Source organism: Scyliorhinus torazame, chromosome 3 (assembly GCF_047496885.1).
Source record: "Scyliorhinus torazame isolate Kashiwa2021f chromosome 3, sScyTor2.1, whole genome shotgun sequence".
In the NCBI taxonomy this organism is placed as follows: Eukaryota; Metazoa; Chordata; class Chondrichthyes; order Carcharhiniformes; family Scyliorhinidae; genus Scyliorhinus; species Scyliorhinus torazame.
This window is the reverse complement of record NC_092709.1, coordinates 206,577,198-206,598,970: the sequence shown is the minus strand read 5'-3', so window position 1 is coordinate 206,598,970 and position 21,773 is coordinate 206,577,198. Positions and strand designations below refer to the sequence as shown.

General features: G+C 54.9%; 1 protein-coding gene across 2 annotated transcripts in view; it reads left to right on the top strand.

Moving 5' to 3' along the window:
- LOC140408913 (uncharacterized) overlaps nucleotides 1–21,773 on the top strand; it is a 299,625-nt gene that overhangs the window by 91,266 nt on the left and 186,586 nt on the right. For both annotated transcript variants that reach the window (XM_072496790.1, XM_072496791.1), the window contains 3 exons: nucleotides 5,682–5,759; nucleotides 14,538–14,598; nucleotides 20,605–20,752. In XM_072496790.1, the coding sequence (XP_072352891.1) occupies nucleotides 5,682–5,759; nucleotides 14,538–14,598; nucleotides 20,605–20,752 (287 nt within the window). The remainder of the gene's footprint in view (nucleotides 1–5,681; nucleotides 5,760–14,537; nucleotides 14,599–20,604; nucleotides 20,753–21,773) is intronic.

Genomic DNA, 21,773 nt, shown 5'->3' with positions numbered 1-21,773 from the left:
CAACATCACCCCGATGGGGTGCCGAACATCAGGGCTGGGTCTCAGTTAGATGCCGAGCCTCTGGACCAGGTTATACAGACGCTAGGGTACAGCTGTGAAATTCAGGAGTGGTGTCTGGGGGAGAATGGGTGGGAAGAAGAGAGGGGTGAGAGGACGGAGCCCTGTACTATGAGAAGCGAGCGAGGATTAGGGCCTCACTGGTCCTCTGGGTATGCCGGACCCTTGCCGCCGCCTGTTCTCCATCCTCCAGCTGCTCCCACAGGTCCTCTCCTGGTTCATTCTCCAGCTCCTCCTCGTCCAACCCCTCCCTGTCCTCCTCAGATGAGGCCGCATGTCCCTCCTCCTCCACCTTCAGCAAGTCACCCGGTTCTGTGCCAGGTTGTGGAGGGCACAGCAGACCACCACAAATCGGGCAACCGTTTGGCGATTGTTGTGTTTGGTCCCTTGTACTTTATGAAGTAACTCAGCAAACCAGGATCCTTTTATTGTGTCTCGTGTTAGGATCGCAATTTGGTGCAGAGCACATTATCATGGAGTCTTGCTACTCCTCTGGAACTTATACCTAGCACTGACCAATTACATGTCTGTCTTATTACTCGCTGATTTTTTTCAAAATGGCAGGATGTGCCTCTCTTCATATCAGGATCTCAGGTCACATGGCCCTGGTCTGGAAACCACATGGTGTGTCTGTACTGCCATCTGCTGGTTGGAGGTCTCACACCATCCAACTATGATGTAACCCATAGACACATCACCACAGCGGTGTCCTGGAGTGCACCACCAGAGCGGTTGAGGCATCGGAACCGCATTTTGAGCAGCCCGATGCATCGCTCAAGATAGCCCGGGTGGCCACATGGACCTTGTTATATTAGGTCTCCTCATCAGTCTCCGGCCTCCGTATCAGCACCTTTAGCCGGGACCTCAGAGGGTACTGCTTATCCCCCAAGAGCCAACCTGTTACCCTGAGGTGTTCCTTGAAGATACTGGGGATTTCCGACTGCCCCAGAATGGAGCTGTAGTGCACACCCCCGGGGAAGTGTGCACACACGTGTATGATCCGGAGGTGGTGCTCACACACAAGTTGAAAATTCAGGTAGTGGAGCCCCTTTCTTTTAATGAAGTGGAACCCCTCCCTTGACCCAGTGCGTGCAAGGCAAAATGTGTGCCATCTATCACGCCCAGGACCTGGGGCATCCCGGCGATGGCGGAGAATCCCGCTGCCCAGTCATCCTGATGGGCTTGGTCCAGGTCAAAGTTTATATAATCAGCTGCCAGGGCAAACACTTGTGGGCTGTATGTTGTGAGGTGCCACACAAGTCCCCGCTCGAGCCCTGGAATGAAAACAAAGCGTACAAGTTCAGGGCTGTGGTGACCTTGACGGCCACTAGGCGCGGGTATCGTCCTCCTCCATGTGGTATGGACATGGCACAGGTGCCTCACCGTCCCCTTGTGGAGGCAGAGACTCCTGTGGCACATGCTGTCTGATATCTCCTCAAATGACCAGTGACACATGTACATCTGGGTCCCTTCCCGGCCTGATGGGTGAGCAAGTCCTCAGGGTGTGGGGTGGGCCCCTGCACATGGGCTGTCACCTCGATCCTCCGTCAATGCTGCAGCCTCTGCCTTCTCAATACCATCCACAATGTGATATCTATGATTGGAGAGAGTGAGAGCCCAACAATCAGTTATGGCTTCAACTCCCGGGAACTGTGAGTTCACCAAGCCTCCCCCACCCTTACTTTCCCCACCTTCTCTCAGGTTGCCATCCAACGAGCTGATTGTGCTGGGGGACCCTGCACTGCACATGCACCCCCAACCACAGCAGGAGCCCTTGGGCATGGGACCCTAGATCCTGGACTGGGCTCAGGTACAGCCCCCCTCCGTTCCACACACTCGCCCTCTGGCGGCGCGGATTGTCCCCAGTGCTAAGGCCCAGCTCTTGGGTGTTTGATGGATGCCTGCTGCCTCTGTGGTGTTGACACCTCCAGTGTTCAGGCAAAGTGTCCAGGCCTCATGGTCTGATTGGAAGGCAATAACACTCATCTGTGACATGGCACAGCTACCCACGGGAATCCACTTGAGAGCTGTTAAGTGTTTATGTAAATAACAATACTTATTCCCTATTAGCGATAGCCTTCAGCTGTGCATCCAGAGGCCGCCACTGTCAGAGGGAGTAAAAGTGACCTTCACCATATACCCTTGGGCAATAAAAGCAAATTACTGCGGATGCTGGAATCTGAAACAAAAGAGAAAATGCTGGAAAATCTCAGCAGGTCTGGCAGCAGCTGTAGGGTGAGGAAAGAGCTAACGTTTCGAGTCCGATGACTCTTGTCAAAGCTAACAGTCAGAGAATGTGGGGAATATTTATATTGTGGAGTGAGAATGAAAGATGAGTCATAGCCACAGAAACCCTGGGAAACGGGATGCTAATAGCCACAGAAACCAAGGGGAAAGAGTGCGAATGGCAGTCCCCAGAGAGAACAAAAGGTGTGAGAGGCCAAACAGCAGAGAAACTAACATCCGAGGCTAAACTGTGACAGATGGAGACAGCTGTAACCAAAACAGAACTTTAGCACAAGTTATCAAATAATTAAAAGTAACTTTTAACTGGAAATTTCTCCTTTCAATTTGGGTTCAATATTTTGTGCATTAGTTATGTAATAGCTCCAACTGTTTAGACTTTGAACATAAGAACTAGGAACAGGAGTAGACCATCTGGCCCCTCGAGCCTGCTCCGCCATTTAATGAGATAATGGCTGATCTTTGTGGACTCAGCTCCACTCTCCGGCCCGTACACCATGGGCGAAATTCTCCGGAAACGGCGCGATGTCCGCCGACTGGCGCCCAAAACGGCGCAAATCAACTCCGCATCTTTGGGGGCCGAGCCTCAACCTTGAGGGGCTAGGCCGGCGCCGGACGAATTTCAGCCCCGCCAGCTGGCGGAAAAGGCCTTTGATGCCCCGCCAGCTGGCGCGGAAATGACATCTCTGGGCGGCGCATGCGCGGAAGCGTCAGCGGCCGCTGACAGCTTCCCACGCATGCGCAGTGGAGGGAGTCTCTTCTGCCGCCGCCATAGTGGAGACCGTGGCGGAGGCGGAAGGGAAAGAGTGCCCCCACGGCACAGGCCCGCCCGCGGATCGGTGGGCCCCGATTGCAGGCCAGGCCACCGTGGGGGCACCCCCCGGGGCCAGATCGCACCGCGCCCCCCCCCCCCCCAGGACCCCGGAGCCCGCCCGCGCCGCCTTGTCCCGCCGGTAAGGTAGGTGGTTTAATTTACGCCGGCAGGACAGGCATTTTAGCAGCGGGACTTCGGCCCATCCGGGCCGGAGAATCGCGCGGGGGGGGGGGCCCGCCAACCGGCGCGGCGCGATTTCCGCCCCTGCCGAATCTCAGGTGCCGGAGACTTCGGCAACCGGCGGGGGCGGGATTCACGCCAGCCCCCGGCGATTCTCCGACCCGGCGGGGAGTCGGAGAATCTCGCCCCAGATCCCCGAATCCCTTTATTCTTTGGAAAGGTATCCATCTTTTTCTTAAAAACGTTTAAAGAAGGAGCCTCAACTGCTTCACTGGGCAAGGAATTCCAGAGATTCACAACCCTTTGGGTGAAGAAGTTCCTCCTACACTCCGTCCTAAATCTACTTCCCCTTATTTTGAGGCTATGCCCCCTAGTTCTGCTTTCCCCGACCAGTGGAAACAACCTGCCCGCATCTATCCTATCTATTCCCTTCATAATTTTATATGTTTCAATAAGATCCCCCCGCATCCTTCTAAACTCCAATGAGTACAGTCCCAGTCTACTCAACCTCTCATCATAATCTAATCCCTTCAACTCTGGGATCAACCGAGTGAATCTCCTCTGCACTCCCTCCAGTGCCAATATGTCCTTTCTCAGGTAAGGAGACCAAAATTGAACACAATACTCCAGATGCGGCCTCACCAACACCCTATACAATTGCAGCATAACCTCACTAGTCTTGAACTCCATCCCTCTAGCAACGAAAGACAAAACTCGATTAGCCTTCTTAATCACCTGTTGCACCTGCGCACCAACTTTTTGCGACTCGTGCACCAGCACACCCAGGTCCCTCTGCACAGCAGCATGTTTTAACATCTTACCGTTTAAATAATAATCTATTCTGCTGTTATTCCTCCCAAAATGGATAGCCTCACACTTGGCAACATTGAATTCCATCTGCCAGACCCTAGTCCATTCACCTAACCTATTCAAATCCTTCTGCAGACTTCCTGTACCCTCTGCACTTTTTGCTTTACCACTCATCTCAGCGTCGTCTGCAAAGCTGGACACATTGCACTTGGTCCCCAACTCCAAATCGTCTATGTAAATTGTGAACAACTGCGGGCCCAACACTGATCCTTGAGTGACCCCACTAGTTACAGGCTGCCAACCAGAGAAACACCCATTTATCCCCACTCTCTGCTTTCTGTTAGTTAACCAATCCTCCACCCATGCTACCACTTTACCCTCAATGCCATGCATCTTTAGTTTATGCAGCAACCTTTTGTGTGGCACCTTGTCAAAAGCTTTCTGGAAATCCAGATATACCACATCCATTGGCTCCCCGTTACCTACTGCACTGGTAACGTCCTCAAAAAATTCTACCAAATTAGTCAGACACGACCTACCCTTTGTGAACCCATGCTGCGTCTGCCCAATGGGACAATTTCCCTTCAGGTGCCCCGCTATTTCCTTCTTAATGATAGATTCCAGCAATTTCCCTACAACCGAAGTTAAGCTTACCGGCCTATAATTACTGCATGGGTTTTGATTTTGTCCCTTAAAGTGTAGGTCCTACTGTAATGTGAACAATTTCTGTCACTCAAGTACATGAATACAAGGATAACTGGGCAGGCAGAGATAATTATGTCATCAGCAATAGAACCAGAAGCTATGGCCGCGATTCCCCGACCCGGCGCTGAGTCAGAGAATCCCTCGCCGCCTCCCCGCCGCCGGTTTCCCCATTCTCTGGCGCCATTTTTCGGGTGCCCGCCAGATCGCCGCCACGCCGGTCCGGGGCCGTTGACAGCGGCACCCCCGCGATTCTCCGGGCTATGATGGGCTGAGTGGCGACGTGTTTGGCAGAGTCCCGCTGCCGTGGATTACTCGCCTCCCACACGGCGGGACCTGGAAGGTGAGTGTGCTGGGGCCGCCCTGGGAGGTGGGGGGATCCGATACCCCGGGGGGGGGGGGGGGGGGGACCCCCACAGTGGCCTGGCCCGCAATCGGGACCTACCGATCGGCGGGCGGGCTGGTTCCGTGGGGGCCTACTTTACTCCCCATCGGACCCCTGTAGGGCTCCGCCGTATTGCCCGGAAGCCGGCGTGCATGCACGGAAATACGCCGGCCGTTCAGCGCATGTGCGGAAATACGTTGGTCGTTCCGCGCATGTGCGGACTCGCGTGGGCCGTTCTGCGCCGGCTGGAGCTGCGGGGACCATTCCGGCGGCAACCTAGCCCCCTAGAAAGGGGAGATTTCCTCACTTTCGGGGGCCGTTGACGCCAGAGTCGTTGGCACCGGTTTTCACGCCGCCGTGGGGACATAGCCCCATTATTAGAGAATCCCGCCCTGTATATTCTACAAAATATATTCTCAGTATCTAAGATTGCCTCAGTGTAAATATCAGTATTCAGTTATGTCCTGTTCCTGTTTCTATTTCTGGTAGGTCACTTCCGATATTCGCACCTTGGACACCTGAAAAGCTGACTCTGCTTTCCTACAGCTGCCTGTTACGATATTACAGGTTGGAAACATGTTTTGCTGTTTTGTTGAGAAAAAAAACAACAGTTTGAAAATCAGCATGAATGTTGATTTCTTATTTATTGGAAAACATGTATGTTGATAGATTGCTAACTTTATAAGCAATTGCATTGCCATTATGGATGAATGAGTAATTAAATAGAAGTTCTTGGTTTTCCTTCCCTTTGCTTTTCTTTTCGAGGAGATTATTAATTTTTTCTTGGCTTTCCTGCAGAATATTCTTATTCTTTTATTTTTAACTTCTTTTTGCCCCTCCTTTACGAGGGTAGTTTCGCCTGATGGTGTGAGTCTCTATCGACATTGTTAACCCTTCAATATCTCACCCACATGGTTATCCCTGACATGTGACCTTGTACAGTGGGTATCGCCATGCTGTTCTCCCACAGTGAACCCTGCAAGGCCACAACCTGCCTCACCTTGACATCCGCGTTCCGACAGGTTCCGGCAGAAGTTACTGAACAACGCAAATTTTTTTATTCATTCACAGGATGTGGGCCTCGCTGGCTAGCCAGCATTTATTGCCCATCCCTAACTGCCCTTGAGAAGGTGCTGGTGAGCTGCCTGAACTGCTGCAGTCCATTGCAATATTTTGATTTTTATGGGGTGTCATACCCCTGTATGGGACTCATCCAGCTGAGGATGATTGTTCCTTCGTACGGATTGGGCTGTGAGTTAACCAGCACTCGTATAACAGGTCAGCTGCTGTAGGTGAGAACCCTGAGATGTGTAACTGGGTCCTGTGTAAACAATCCTGTTATGCTGAATAAATGTCTTTCTTAGGAACTCTTTGGATGGATGGGGGGGGGAGGGGGCTGGAGATGCAGGGGCTGCAATGCAGACCGGTGAACCTGGTTGAGCATAGGGGTACGTACCATGCTCACATGTCTGACTTGAACCCTCTGCAGACAATAGGTTTTGTAATCCAATCAGGACTGGTGGCCTTCATTCTAGTTGCCACAGCCCTGGGGGCACAGGAGGAGGCTTACGATGAGATCCTTCCTCCCTCTGCCCCAGATGACCAACGATCAGGGGCATGGGGCTGAAGTAGAACCAAATACTGAGCAATAACTAAATCAAATAACACAATTGCCTTATGGCAAATGATATAAGCATGGAACACGGACTTCCCTTGGCTGCAGAAAACACATGTGTCCAGGGAGTACGTGAGCCACCTTAACCTACAATTGCTGGCTCTGCTGCATGCAACACCCTGTGCAACATTTTACATGAGTATTTCAGATAATTAAAGGAGCATGTAACAAGGTTTGGTTTGATTTGAGATTGTGATGTGATAATGCAGGAGTGTTGCAGGAGGTTTAGGGTTGGCGCCTTTGCGCGGGATTCTCTGTCCCAGCACGCCCGGAATACATTCCCCGATACCACGGAGAATCGGGCGTCAGTGGAAAATCGGGATTGCCGCTGAGGAGTCTGTCTGGGCAGTGGAAGATCTGTGGAGGGGGTTCCTTAGGCAGGGGCCCCTGTGGGTGCCCCCCCCCCATTACCCCATTACAGGGGTACCTTTGGGGTGTGGGAAGGGGTCTGCTGGGAGAAGGCATAGGCAGGCAGTGCATTGTTGGGGGGGAGTGACCCTCGCGTGGGCTCGGAAGGTCTCTACCAGCATGGCCCTGGGGTGGTGGACCTTGGCCCACCACGGGGTTCACCACACCAGGGGCGAAATTCTCCGTTATCGGCGGAAAGTCCGCCGATCGGCGCAAAAAACGGCGCAAATCCCACTTGCGTCACGTCATAAAAATGGGACGATAGTCTCCGGCCCGAAATGGGCTAGCAGCGACGTAACGGGATCCGCGCTTGCGCAGTGGTTCACGCCGTGCAGCGTCATACGCGCTGCACGGCGTGACGGCTCATAAGGCCGCGCAGCTCCCCCCCAACCGACCGGAACACCCGACCGCAACACCCGACTGGATGGCTGGCCGTCGCTCAGCCCCGAGGTTCGAGTCACGCGATGCGGAGGCGCTCCTGGACGCGGTGGAGCAGAGGAGGGACGCCCTGTATCCCGGGCACGGCCGCAGAGTTGCCCCACGCCACAGCCAGCGTCTGTGGAGGGAGGTGGCAGAGGCCGTCACCGCTGTGGCCCTGACACCACGGACAGGCACCCAGTGCCACAAGAAGGTGAACGACCTCGTCAGAGCAGGCAGGGTGAGCCTCCCCCATATCCCCCCCTCCCCCATATCCCCCCTCCCCATATACCCCTCCCCCATATCCCCCCTCCCCCATATCCCCCCCTCCCCCATATCCCCCATATCCCCCCTCCCCCATATCCCCCTCCCCCATATCCCCCCCACATCCCCCATATCCCCCATATCCCCCCTCCCCCATATCCCCATATCCCCCCTCCCCATATCCCCCCTCTCCATATCCCCCCTCCCCCATATCCCCCTCCCCATATCCCCCCTCCCCCATATCCCCCTCCCCATATCCCCCCTCCCCCATATCCCCCCTCCCCCATATCCCCCATATCCCCCCTCCCCATATCCCCCCTCCCCCATATCCCCCCTCCCCATATCCCCCCCATATCCCCCCTCCCCATAACCCCCCTCCCCCATATCCCCCCTCCCCCATATCCCCCATATCCCCCTCCCCCATATCCCCCCTCCCCCATATCCCCCCCTCCCCATATCCCCCATATCCCCCCTCCCCCATATCCCCCCTCCCCCATATCCCCCCTCCCCATATCCCCCATATCCCCCCTCCCCCATATCCCCCATATCCCCCCTCCCCCATATCCCCCCCTCCCCCATATCCCCCATATCCCCCCTCCCCCATATCCCCCATATCCCCCCCATATCCCCCCTCCCCCATATCCCCCCTCCCCCATATCCCCCATATCCCCCCTCCCCCATATCCCCCCTCCCCCATATCCCCCTCCCCCATATCCCCCATATCCCCCCTCCCCCATATCCCCCATATCCCCAAGTGAATCCTGCCCTAACCTTAACCTCTGCAATGCACGCACAACCGATGGCGTGCATTCATATACCTGCCTAACACTGTTGCCTTTTACCCCTGCCACCACCCCCCCCCCACAGGAGAAGCGCGCACACAACAATAGGGAGCATGTGGGGACTGGAGGAGGGCCCGCTGATGAGAGGCCACTGACCGTACACGAGGAAAGCGCCCTGGAACTGGCTGGCGGACCTGAGGACCGGGAGGTTGCTGATGCAGAGGTCGGGGGCCCACCAGTAAGTGAGCCACCGACAGCCCGTCCCCATATCCCCCCTCCCCTATATCCCCCTCCCCCGTATCACCTGATCACTGCCTGATGTCTAACCATGCATGCTTCATTGTGTATCGCAGGACCAAACGTCCAGGCACCCATCCCCGCAGATGCACACCGCCCGCAGGATGCCCCTCGGAGACCACAGGAAACGGAGAGACCCGTACCCTCCAGCATGCGACGCCCGCAGGATGCCCCTCGGAGACCACAGGAGACGGAGAGACCCGCACCCTCCAGCATGCGACGCCCGCAGGATGCCCCTCGGAGACCATGGGAGACGGCGAGACCCGGACCCTCCAGCATGCGACGCCCGCAGGATGTCCCTCGGAGACCACGGGAGACGGAGAGACCCGGACCCTCCAGCATGCGACGCCCGCAGGATGCCCCTCGCACACCACGGGAGACGGAGAGACCTGGAGCAACAGGGAGACGACACCCCCGTCACGTGCGGAAGCGACCACCCAGCGATGAGGGGGGCAGCCACAGGCCCCCGTCACATCCGAGCCAGGGCACCACTACCCAGGACACCACTACCCAGGACACCCCTACCCAGGACACCACTATCCAGGACACCCCTACCCGGGACAGCACTACCCAGGACACCCCTACCCGGGACAGCACTACCCGGGACAGCACTACCCAGGACACCCCTACCCGGGACAGCACTACCTAGGACACCCCTACCCGGGAAGACAAAATACTGGACAGTGACTCAGAGTGGATGGGTGGAGACGAACCCCCACCCCAAAGTGCCATGGAGTCAGAGTGGGACGAAGAGCACGACACAACGCCGCTGCTGTCACCAACACCCTCCACCATCGCAGAAACACTCACCACGGTTGGGCACTTTAGTGATGAGGCGTCTGGTACACTCACTGGTGCGCACAACACAGCCGTCCCGGTACAGCAGGTGGAGGTAGGAGCAGCAGAGGGACCGGGCGGTCGGAGGGCAGCCCAGGCCAAGCGAACATCTGCCGCCCAGATGGATCCCGGGTTCCTGCAGTTACCACACCCACACATAGATCCGATGCAACCACCGACCCGGAGACGAGCGAAGAGGGTGACGGGTGGCTTGCGGCGGCTGCGGTCGCAGGTGGAGGAGTCCACCCGCGTCCAGGAGCTGGGAGTGGTCCCGGTCATGCGTGCCACCCAGGTTGACACCGCACGGGTGGCGTCCGCGGTGGAGGCAATGGGTGCGACGGTGTCAGACATGGGGAACGGTTTGCGAGGCCAGGGGCCTTCCATGCAGGCGGCGTCTGTGGCCCAGGAAATGGCTGCCCTCTCACAGGAGGCCATGAGCCAGTGCCAGTGCCAGATGGCAGAGGCGCTCAACGCCATAGCCCAGTCTCTGCAGGCCATGGCCCAGTCTCAGCAGGCCATGGCCCAGTCTCAGCAGGCCATGGCCCAGTCTCAGCAGGCCATAGCCCAGTCTCTGCAGGCCATGGCTCAGTCTCTGCAGGCCATGGCCCAGTCTCAGCAGGCCATCGCTGAGGGCATCGGCGCCAGTGGCCATGTGCGAGCCGGCGTCGCACTGTCGCAGACAGGGTTCGACAACCCCCTGGGCTCCATGGCTGCAAACCTGCAGACCCCTGTCGATACCAGCACGGGCCTCCAGGACTGGCAGCGCCAGATGTCGGGGGGGGCGTCGGATGGCCAGTCCGTTCGCATCCCCCACCCATGTAGAGGCCTGGGGGCCATCGGGCACCCCGAGGGAGGAGGAGGTGGTGTGGTCCGTCCCGGCTCCCTCTGTAGGGGAGGTCCCGGTACACCGCGACACCTCGGACTCCCCCCCTTCCGTCCCAGGTGCATCGGGTGGGCAACGGGCAGGACAGGCTGGCAGCTCGCCATCCCAGTCGCCCGGGCCGCAGCCTGGCCCATCTAGGCCAGGACGCCCCAGGAAACGGCCGCCAAAGGGATCCAGTGTCAGAGGGCAGGAATCACAGGAGTCCACCTCCAGTTCTGCTGTACCGTCTGGGGAACCACGTAGACGTAGTCAACGGGCCCGTAAGGCCAAACAATTAGACACTGAGTAAGTTGGCACGGGTGCAGGGCACAGATGAGTTTTAGGGGCTAGGGCACGTGCATGAACTCCTTTGGTTATTAAAGTCAATGTTACACCTACCGAAGCTGCCTTTGTGCTCTGTCCAAAGTGTGCGGGCATGTCATGTACGTTGAGCGCAAGTGTGTGTGTGAGGGGTGGTCTTACCTCAGCGCCAGGTGAGTCTGCCCCCTTCCCTCTGGGCCGCCATCAACATTCCCCGGGCAGAGGACGGGACCGTGCGCTGCAGTGTCACAGCCGCATGCAGGGATGGTCCGGGTGGACGGTGGTACTGTGGCCATGGGTCAGACATAGTCCAACGATGTAGAGCCAGGAGCTCATCGCAGGGCGGGTTGCCATCATCCTCCATGGCCTGCGATAGACATGCGTCCACCCGCAACTGGGTGAGCCCGGCCCGTTGTGCCACCGGTGGATCGGCAATGGGGGGGGTGGTGGTGTGCATGCGGGTGGGGTGTGTGGGGTTGGGGAGGGGGGTGAGGGTGCTGGGTGGGTGGATGGGTGGGGGGTGTGGGTGGTCGGCTGTTGCCATGGTGTGCGGTCTGTGGCCATACTACCCGATTCCCACGCCCATCTAGTCAGTGAAGCGGGCGGCTATCAGTCTGTCCCGTGCCCGCTGGGCCAGCCGGTAACGGTGGACGGCCACCCGCCTGTGTCTACCCCGTCTGCCCTGACCATTGCCCCCATCCCCCTCATCTGGGGAGGACTGGGCCTCTTCCTGCTGCTCCTCCACTCCGCCCTCCTCTGCCTGCGGCACATCGCCCCTCTGCTGGGCTATGTTGTGCAGGACGCAGCACACCACAATGATGCGGCCGACCCTATCTGACCGATACTGGAGGGCGCCCCCAGAGAGGTCCAGGCACCTGAAACGCATCTTCATCACGCCAAAGCACCTCTCGATCACTCCCCTTGTCGCTACATGGGCATCATTGTAGCGGTTCTCCGCCTCATTGCGTGGCCTCCGTATAGGCGTCATCAGCCACGATCACAATGGGTAGCCCCTGTCGCCCAGCAACCAGCCCCTCAGCCGGGGATGGCGTCCCCCGTACATGCCGGGGATGGATGACCGCGACAACACAAATGTGTCATGTACACTGTCTGGGTGACGGGCGCAGACGTGCAGGATCATCATGCGGTGGTCGCAGACCACCTGTACGTTCATCGAATAGGTCCCCTTCCTATTAGTGAACACGGTCCTGTTATCTGCAGGTGGCCGCACGGCGACGTGCATCCCATCGATCGCGCCCTGGACCATGGGGAACCCGGCCACAGCAGAGAAGCCCACGGCCCGGGCATCTTGGCTGGCCCGGTCCACGGGGAAGCGGATGTAGATGTGCGCCATGGCATAAAGGGCATCTGTCACTGCCCGGATGCACCGGTGCACCGATGTCTGCGATATGCCGGACAGGTCCCCACTCGGTGCCTGGAATGACCCCGTTGCATAAAAGTTCAGGCCCACCGTAACCTTGACGGACACGGGGAGAGGGTGTCCCCCGCCAGTGCCACAAGGTGACAGGTGTGCCAATAGGTGGCAGATGTGTGCCACGGTTTCCCGGCTCATCCGGAGTCTCCTCCTGCATTCCCGGTCCGTAAGGTCCTGGTATGACTGGCGGGGCCGGTACACACGGGGCGCCCTCGGGTGCCTCCGTTGCCGTGGGGCCGCGACGTCCTCCTCCCCCTCCTCGTCCTGTCGGTCAGGTGTCCTTCCAGCCTGGGCGGCTGCCGTCTGCCCCTCTGCGGCAGCCTGCGCCGCCTCTCTGGCACGCTCCTCCTCCTCCTCCTCCTCCTCATCCAGGGCAACATAGACATGAGCGGCTGCCACCACGGCAGCCAACATCGCTGGATGATCTGAAAACATGACGGCCTGGTGGGGGGCAGGGGAACGACGACATGTCATCATTGCCCATATCCCCTCCTCCCCCCAGCCAGGTGGCATGGACCGCATGGGTCCAACTGTTGGAGGCTGGCACCTGGCCAGGTGGACCAACTCATTTGCCCTCCCATCACCCTCCTCGGCACGGACCCCCTCCAACCCCCAACCTCCACCCCAGCACGGACCCCCCTCCCCAACCTCCACCCCAGCACGGACCCCCTCCAACCCCCAACCTCCACCCCAGCACGGACCCCCTCCAACCCCCAACCTCCATCCCAGCACGGACCCCCTCCCCAACCTCCACCCAAGCACGGACCCCCTCCAACCCCCAACCTCCACCCCAGCACGGACCCCCTCCCCAACCTCCACCCCAGCACGGACCCCCCCCGAAACTCCACCCCGGCACGGACCCCCTCCAACCCCCAACCTCCACCCCAGCACGGACCCCCTCCAACCCCCAACCTCCACCCCAGCACGGACCCCCTCCCCAACCTCCACCCCAGCATGGACCCCCTCCAACCCCCAACCTCCACCCCAGCATGGACCCCCTCCCCAACCTCCACCCCAGCACGGACCCCCCCCCAACCTCCACCCCGGCACGGACCCCCTCCAACCCCCAACCTCCACCCCAGCACGGACCCCCTCCAACCCCCAACCTCCACCCCAGCACGGACCCCCTCCCCAACCTCCACCCCAGCACGGACCCCCCCCCCAACCTCCACCCCGGCACGGACCCCCTCCAACCCCCAACCTCCACCCCAGCACGGACCCCCTCCCGGCACTCCCCCGGAGCCCAGCCTACTCTAACCACCCCCCCCCCCCCCGCCGCACACACACACACACAAGCCGAGACACACCTCTCCTCACGCAATCAGTCTGCGGCCACGCCATTTCCTGCCCAGAGCCAACCCCCCAGACCGTCACTCACCTCCTCGCTGGTCGGTGTGAGCCTGGAGCACCGGGTCACGCCGATGAAAAGGAGGTTTGATTCACGTCGACGTGAACGGTCATCACGTCGACGGGACTTCGGCCCATCCGGAAGGGAGAATATCGGCAGGCCGAAAATCGGCTGCCTTGCGCAGACCCGTAACATTCTCCGCGGCAGCGGCGCCATTAACGCCCCGCCGACTTTTCTCCCTTCGGAGACTTCAGCGGGGGCGGGGGCGGGATTCACGGCGGCCAACGGCCCTTCTCCGACCCGGCGGGGGGTCGGAGAATGACGCCCCAGGTTCATGATTACTGAGACCACAAGTCATCAGTGTCCGCATGATTCGCAGCCGCGGGGACCGGAGAATCACAGGAGGTCGAGCATAGGGCGCCAGGCCGGCTAAATAGATGCAAATTTGCATTTATTTATAACCCCCCCCCCCCCCCGGGTGCCGACCCCGATTTTCCCTTGCCGCCCGATTCTCTGTCCTATTAGGGAATGCATTCCACTGTCTGGGTTGGAGAATCCCACCCTATCTTTCACAGAGCGGCCATTAGAGAAGCAATACTCACCAGCAACAATTTTGCTTGTAGAACATTTGAAAATTACCCGGAAATCTTTCTTTACTGCACAACTTGTGCAATGACATGTCTGTTTTGTCTGTCACAGATCAGGAACAGCAGTCGTTCCAGAAAGTTCCAGCTCTTCTTTTATAGTGGTTGTCAAATCAGTAAGTACGTTATTTTCCTCAATCATTTAGCATTGTATATTATTGCAATCGATGATGTCACATCAGGCAAAATGATGTTTTGAAGATAATCAAAATTGTTTGAGGTGTATTTTATCAGTAAACAAAATATGGCTTTGCCTTTTTAATGTAGGTTGTTTTTTATCCTGTGACACATTTGAAATATTTGCATCAGGATTCAAGTTTGTTTGTGTCCATTTAATTAAAGCTAAAAGTTTGAAATGATATAATTGTAGACTGGATCAATGCTCTACTACAATGAGTATAATTGTCAATGAATAGAAATTCCATGGTACCCTTTGTGGTAGTATGCATTAGGGGTCATGTGGGACTGTGAAGCCGTGATGTCATTGGCTGACAGATCCCGGGTCCTGGTTGGCTGTTGACCTCTAGCTCCGCCCTGAAGGCGGAGTATAAGAACCAGGAGTTCTCCCCCGCAGGCCAGTCTGCTACTGAACTGCGGGGAACAAGTCACGCTTAATAAAGCCTCATCGGCTTCATCTCTATTCGTCTCTCGTGAGTCTTTGTGCGCTACACCCTTTGACTGTAAAAACACCTTTGATTTAATTCTAAAAGCAAAATACTACAGATGCTGTAATCTGAGACAAAACAGAGTAAGCTGGACAAATACAGCAGGTCTGGCAGCATCTGTTGGGAGAGAAAGCAGAATTAATGTTTTGAGCCTGTTTGACTCTTGTCAGAAGTTTTGACTTAATTACGGGCGCGATCTATCGGCCACGCCCCCGTTCGGGCTAATGGAGGTGCAGCGTGTCCAGTAGATGCTGGTGATCCCTCTTCTGGGATCTGCTCGGCACGCCTTGCGGGATCTAATGGAATCTCGCGCCATTGCGATCTGAATCCTGCCCATTGTGGGCGCAACCAGTATTTGGCAAATCTGCATATTGCATCGAGGCACCATAAGACACAGGAGCAGAATTAGGGCATTCGGCCCATCGAGTCTGCTCCACCATTCAATCATGGCTGGTATGTTTCTCATCCCCATTCTTCTGCCTTCTCCCCATAACCCTTGATCCCCTTATTAATCAAGAACGTATTTATCTCTGTCTTAAAGACTCTAACATGCACTCACCTGATCTACCAAGGCCCTTGGATCTAACCTCTTCGCCTCAGAGACCTCAATACTGGTCCCACAAATGGGGATGAGACAGAACGTCACTTGGGGTGATCTCCCAGGGGATCGGAGGCCCCTGGGTGGTTGGCCTCTGGGCAGGGTGGAACCCTGTCACTGCCAGCCTGGCGTTGCCCGCTGAGGCCCCAGATTGCAACAAAATCCCATTAGATAGGGCTGTTCCTCTCGGCACGGTGAGTGCTAGGAAACACACGGCTAAGCGTGCTCGACACGGGACTTTGTGGCAATTCGGCTAGATCACATCCTATATTTTTTAACAGGGGCCACATTGCACATTTAGAGAGATGCATGTGCACTGAATTTGTGATCCCTGATTTTGTGAGTCTAACTTCCTGAGTCAGCATAAAAGGGGTTTTCCTGTGATCCAGGTTCATCTATGTATGCAGCTCATGGAGCAGACCAAACTGTATTTTGTAGTGGAAGTCTCTCCTCCTAATAGGTAGGTTTCTTGCACGAGAAAATATTGCCCAGAGAAATTGGCTGGTAACACAATTGGCTGGGGAATCCAGATGTGGTGAGGTAACCAATTTTGAAGGTAAGTATCTCATCGTCAAATGGGATATTCTGGGGTGGCAGAGAAGTCTGCTAATTGCTCACAATGGTATTGCTATGCCCTTTTCCACTGGAGGTCCTGTAAGGGTTGTCTCAAGGGAGGATGGCTCAAATTGAGGCTTGAGCCTACCCTCCAGAAAAATGATCCTGAGCCAGGTGAATGTCACCGTGTAACTACAATCAGTCAGCTTATGTCTGGCTGCAAATAGGGAATACATTTTATGATATCAGGAATAGGGCGGGGGAAGGTAAATATGCCTTCCTATTGCATACATTTCTTGCACTGGCTGAGGTTATTCAATCAGGCCCTCGCCTGAGGTCTGGTGAACCTCCGGTTAAATCACCACCAGTCAGCTTTCCTCCTCAAAGGAAAAGTAGCCTATTGTCATGGGATTATAGCAACAATATAGTCGACCATGAACGGGGCCAACAGGTCAAACCCGGCTGGGATCTGATGTATATTGTACATTCGTTTATGTTAAAAGAAACCAAATTTGCTATTGCACCTACTCAGTTCAGACTCATTTGTGGTCTACAAAACTGGCAACAAGGTTAAAACTGGATTACTGTTGACGTTGCTACACCCCTGGGTAAAACACCTCCTTTACTCTGTTGGATCAAGGTTGGAATTTTTGTTTTTTCAAAATGCCTTTGTTTGGAAGGTTGGACATATTTGATGTAAGCTTAGAGGATTGGACATAGTGCACAGAACGTATGTGGTACTTTTTCCGGGCAAATATTATCACAGAATGAGCGACAAACAGTAAAACTGCTGACTGTGGAGCACATCCTCATGGAGTGATTAAAGGCCTACATCCTGCAGCTCTGGGCACTAAAACATTTGAACAATTGGTTACCCTAGTGGGGTACGCTTCAGCCCTTGTGCCTATTCGTGACAATGCAGATGTACCATTTCAATGCTGCAGAAAGGACCCCTGGAGAGTCCGTCACTGTGTTTTTGACAATGCGATGGAAAATAGCTGAACTTTGTGAATATGGAACTTCCCTTTCAGAAATGCTGCACAACCGCTTGGTCTGCGGTGTAGATAACATAGCTACTCAACGGATGTTGCTAGCTGAACTCTCTACAGACCTACAGTAGGCCGTACAAATTTTGCTGTCCCGCAATAGTGTTGAGAGAGGAGTACAGGGATGGAAGTAAATGCCCACGGACACACTCCCTCCTGGCAATCGCCCCCCCCCAGACAAATATCCATCTCAGAACTGAGCACCATAGAGGCCAGGCCTGTTGGCCGAATTTTCCTGAAGGGATACATCCAGGAATCTTTAGAGGGAGAGCCAGGACATTGTGGGACATGTGGACGAAGGGCTTGACGGTACCGCAAGTTAAAGGTCAGCCAGAGATCCAGTTGCCCCAGTCGAGGCAGGTGCCAACCAAGGACTCGCACTTTCCAGCTGGATGAACCAGAAGAGGAGGATTGTATGCAACTGAATTGTGCTGTGGCACCCCGAGTGGCCCTCCATTAAGGTAACTGTGCAGGTTAATGGGCATCCATTAGATATGGAACTAGACACTGGAGCTGTGGTTTCCGTTGTTAGTAAACAGACATTTGACAGGATAAAGTCGGGGGTGCAGCAATTGGATGTGAGAGACACTTCAAAATTAGTGACTAAGACCGGTGAACCGTTGCAGGGGCCACTATGACCCTGGTGGTTTCCAGACAGCAGCTGGCACATCTCCCGTTAATTGTTGTCAAAGGACACGGCCCCAGCCTGCTAGGCCACGATTGCCTGAAACGTCTACATTTGGGCTGGCAGAAGATCTTCCAACTGTGATCTGGGGGCTTATACGAAGTGCTAGGAAAGTACCAGGTTTTTCAACCTGGACTGGGGAAAATAAAAGGGGCCATGGTGAAAATTCAAGTTGACCTGGACACATAACTACGATATTTCAAGGTTTGCCTTGACGCTTACAGCTTGTTGGCAAAAGTTGAGGCTGAAGCTAGCAGGAAGAGCTTGGGATTATCAGACCAGTACGTTTTGCCGATTGGACAGCACCGATAGACCCAGTTCTCAAACCGATAAAACAGTAAGATTGTGCGGGGACTATAAATTAATGGTCAACATGGGCATCCCAATTAAGTCGTTACCAGATGCCCTGCATCGAGGACCTACACACAAAGCTGGCCAATGGACACTCACTTGCCCAGCTCAATGTAAGGCTCCGTATGTGCAGTTAGAATTGCACCCTGCCTCTCGTAGGTACGTCACCATAAATACCCACAGGGGCTTGTTAGGATACACCAGGCAAGGTTTGTTTCAATGCACCTGGTTACCCTTTGGTGTGCCTTCAGCAGTTTATTGCAAGATATACCCAAAGCAATGGTATATCTAGATGATGTTTTGGTCACAGGAGTTTCCCAGGAAGAACATCTTACACACCTTGAAGAGGTGCTTAGGAGATTCAAAGAGTCAGGAGTGTGACTTATAAGAGAAAAGTGTACCTTTCAGACCCACAAGGTCACTTACCATAGACTTCCTATAGTGCAGAGGGAGTTCATTCGACCTATTGAGACTGAGACCAACCCTGAAAGAGCATTCTATCTAGGCCCACTCCTCTAGCCTATACCTGTAACCCCACCTAACCTCCACTAAGGGTCAATTTAGCATGGCTAATCCATCAACCTGCAGCAGTGCTAACCACTGTGCCACCCATTATCTTGAATTTAAAGTCAATGACAAAGGGCTATATCCTCGATAAGAACAAGTAAAAGCTATCAAGGAACCATTAGCACCTAAGGACATGTCAGAACTTAAATCTTTTTTGGGCATGGTTAATTACTATGGCTGGTTTGAACCAAGTCTCTCAACATTACTGGCACCATTATATCTGCTTTAAAAAAAAATCAACGTTGGTATTGGTGCAAGCCACAAAAATAAGCCTTTGAGAACGTCAAACTTGTTTTCCAATCTTCAGGCTCACTACTCCATTTTAACCCAAAGAGAAAGCGAATCCTAATGTGTGACACTTTGCCCTTTGTCATTGGGGCAGTGTTGCCTCCCGCCCCGCCCCCTCCCCCCCCCCAACACCCCCCCCCCCCAAACACAAGAAATAGTGTTATCCCTCAACTTCTTGGTAGCATCAAAGCAAATTCAGAATTTGACTCAGCGAGACCCAGTGCTGTCCAACGTGAAGCATATGGTCCTTCAGGAATGGCATTTAGACAGTCGGACCTCTTCCCGCCAGTGAGTCCATATTGAGCGAGCTTTCACCCACTTGATATGGAAACTCATACTCCACTAACCCCACGGGGGGATCAATCAACGATCCCCCTTGGTCCTCGTGAGTGTCATAACAGGCAGGAATATAGATTTTCAGTCTGTACACTACTTCATGGCTAACATTGGGCCACACTATCAAACGGGTATCATTTTCTCTGTGTGCTGTTTTAGAACAATGGTCAATACGATTGTGTTAAAACAAGACTTCAATGTGAATGTGATATACAGTGCACTAAAATATTTGGACTCATGGGGCTGGATTCTCCGCAGCCCCGCGCCAAAATCGCATTTGGCGTGGGGGCAGAGAATTGACTTTTACGCCCGAATCGGGCCCGGCGTCGCTTCCGCGATCCTCCGGTCCCCGGAGAATCGGTCGCCTGCGAATCACGACGCGCAGCCGGGGGGCCATTGCCAGAGGCCCTCCCAGTGATACTCCAGTCCCGACTGGCCGAGTTCCCGACGGCGCGGTTCTAACCATGTCTAGCCAGTCGGGACTCATGCGCAGCGGCAGCGGACCCAGTCCGTGGCCGCCCTGGTGGGGAGCGGGGGGGAATCAAGCACCGGGGGGTGGGGGGGCTTATGGGCGGCTGGGGCAGCGATCGAGCGGGTCAGATGAAGTGGCGTGGGGCAGATCGGTGGGACCTTGTTTCTTGGTCCTGGTCCTGGTCTGAGTCCACCATGGCGCTCGGCGAGGCCTCCGCCGTGCGCATGCGCGGACTCGGAACCGGAAGTGCGGGGGCCCGTATCCGCAGCCAAAGCTGCGAGAAGCACTCTGGGTCCCAGCCAGCCCCCTGCAGGTAAGTGAATTGCTCTATATTCTTTTCAGGAAAGTCTGGAGTGAAACGCCAGCGTTTTTATGCCGGCGTGGGGACAGAGCCCCATTTTTGGAGAATCCAGCCAATGAAGTTTAAACAACTCCAATTTTTTAATAAGAATGATTTAATTACCAGACCAGCTCCTCTGGTACCTATAAATCATGAGGAATTTGCAACAAATAGCTTTCACTGTGACATTTAACATTCCCACTGTTCCTATTTTATCAGGGCCGATGTGACATAGTGACAAATCTCCGAATGGATCGACATGGAATTGGCCTGTCCCAGAGTTCACAGCAAAAGAAACAAACTATGATCCCGAAGAACTTAAGCTTGTTGGAAGAAAACACAAAACTCTCAGAAAAATCACCACAGAGTAAGAGGCTTTTTGTATGATTTTAAAAAATTCTTTTATGGGAAGTGGGCTTTACTGGCTAGATGCCTTTTGGATGGTGGACCGGCTTTGTACAGTCAGTAGGTGAGTTACTCACTTTAAAATTCCCAGACCTCTTCTTGCTTGTAGCCACAGTCTGTATACAGCGAGCCTGGACCCACAGTAATACAATTGCATTCAGAGCAACTGGGTATGATAATTAAGTAGATTTTCCACACTGTTTTTAAATTCGGTGATCCCCGCTGGCAACTACATGTAAATACCAAGTAAGAATGGGATCAAACTCAGCTGTATTGCTTCCTTTTGTAAGCTTGACAATGCTTACTGTTCAATGGGCATATGCGAAAAATGGGCATTCGGGTAACCAGCATCTAGTAAACCATATTCCAACAGAAATTAAACGCTTCGGGAGGGGAGAGAAAAATGAATAACTATTTAAATAGTATGCTCCTGAATGATCTCATGGTGGAGTGTGCATGAGCAGTGGTATCAGATAGGATGGAATGGGGGTGGCACAGTGGCACAGTGGTTAGAACTGCTGCTTCATGGTGCTGAGGACCTGGGTTCGATCCCGGCCCCGGGTCACTGCCCGTGTGGAGTTTGCACATTCTCCCCATGGTTGTGTGAGTCCCTCCCCACTTCCCACCAACCCAAAGATGTGCAGGTTAGATGGATTGCCCTTTAATTGCGAAAAAAAAGAATTGGGTACTCTAAATTTAAAAAAGATAGATATTGATAAAAAGAAAAACAATGGGTGGGATTCTGCGGGAACCGGCGGGGCGGGCAACTCCGGCGCGAAGGAGTGGAGTGAACCACTCCGGCGTCGAGCCGCCTCGAGGGGCTAGGCCGGTGCCGGAGTGGTTTGCGCCGGCCGGCGCGGAAGGGACTTGAGCCATGCCAACCGGCGCTGAAGGGCTTCTGCCGGCCGGCGCCAGTTGGCGCATGCGGGGGAGCGCAGTGTGTGCTGACGTCATCCCAGCGCATGCGCAGGGGGGGCTCATCT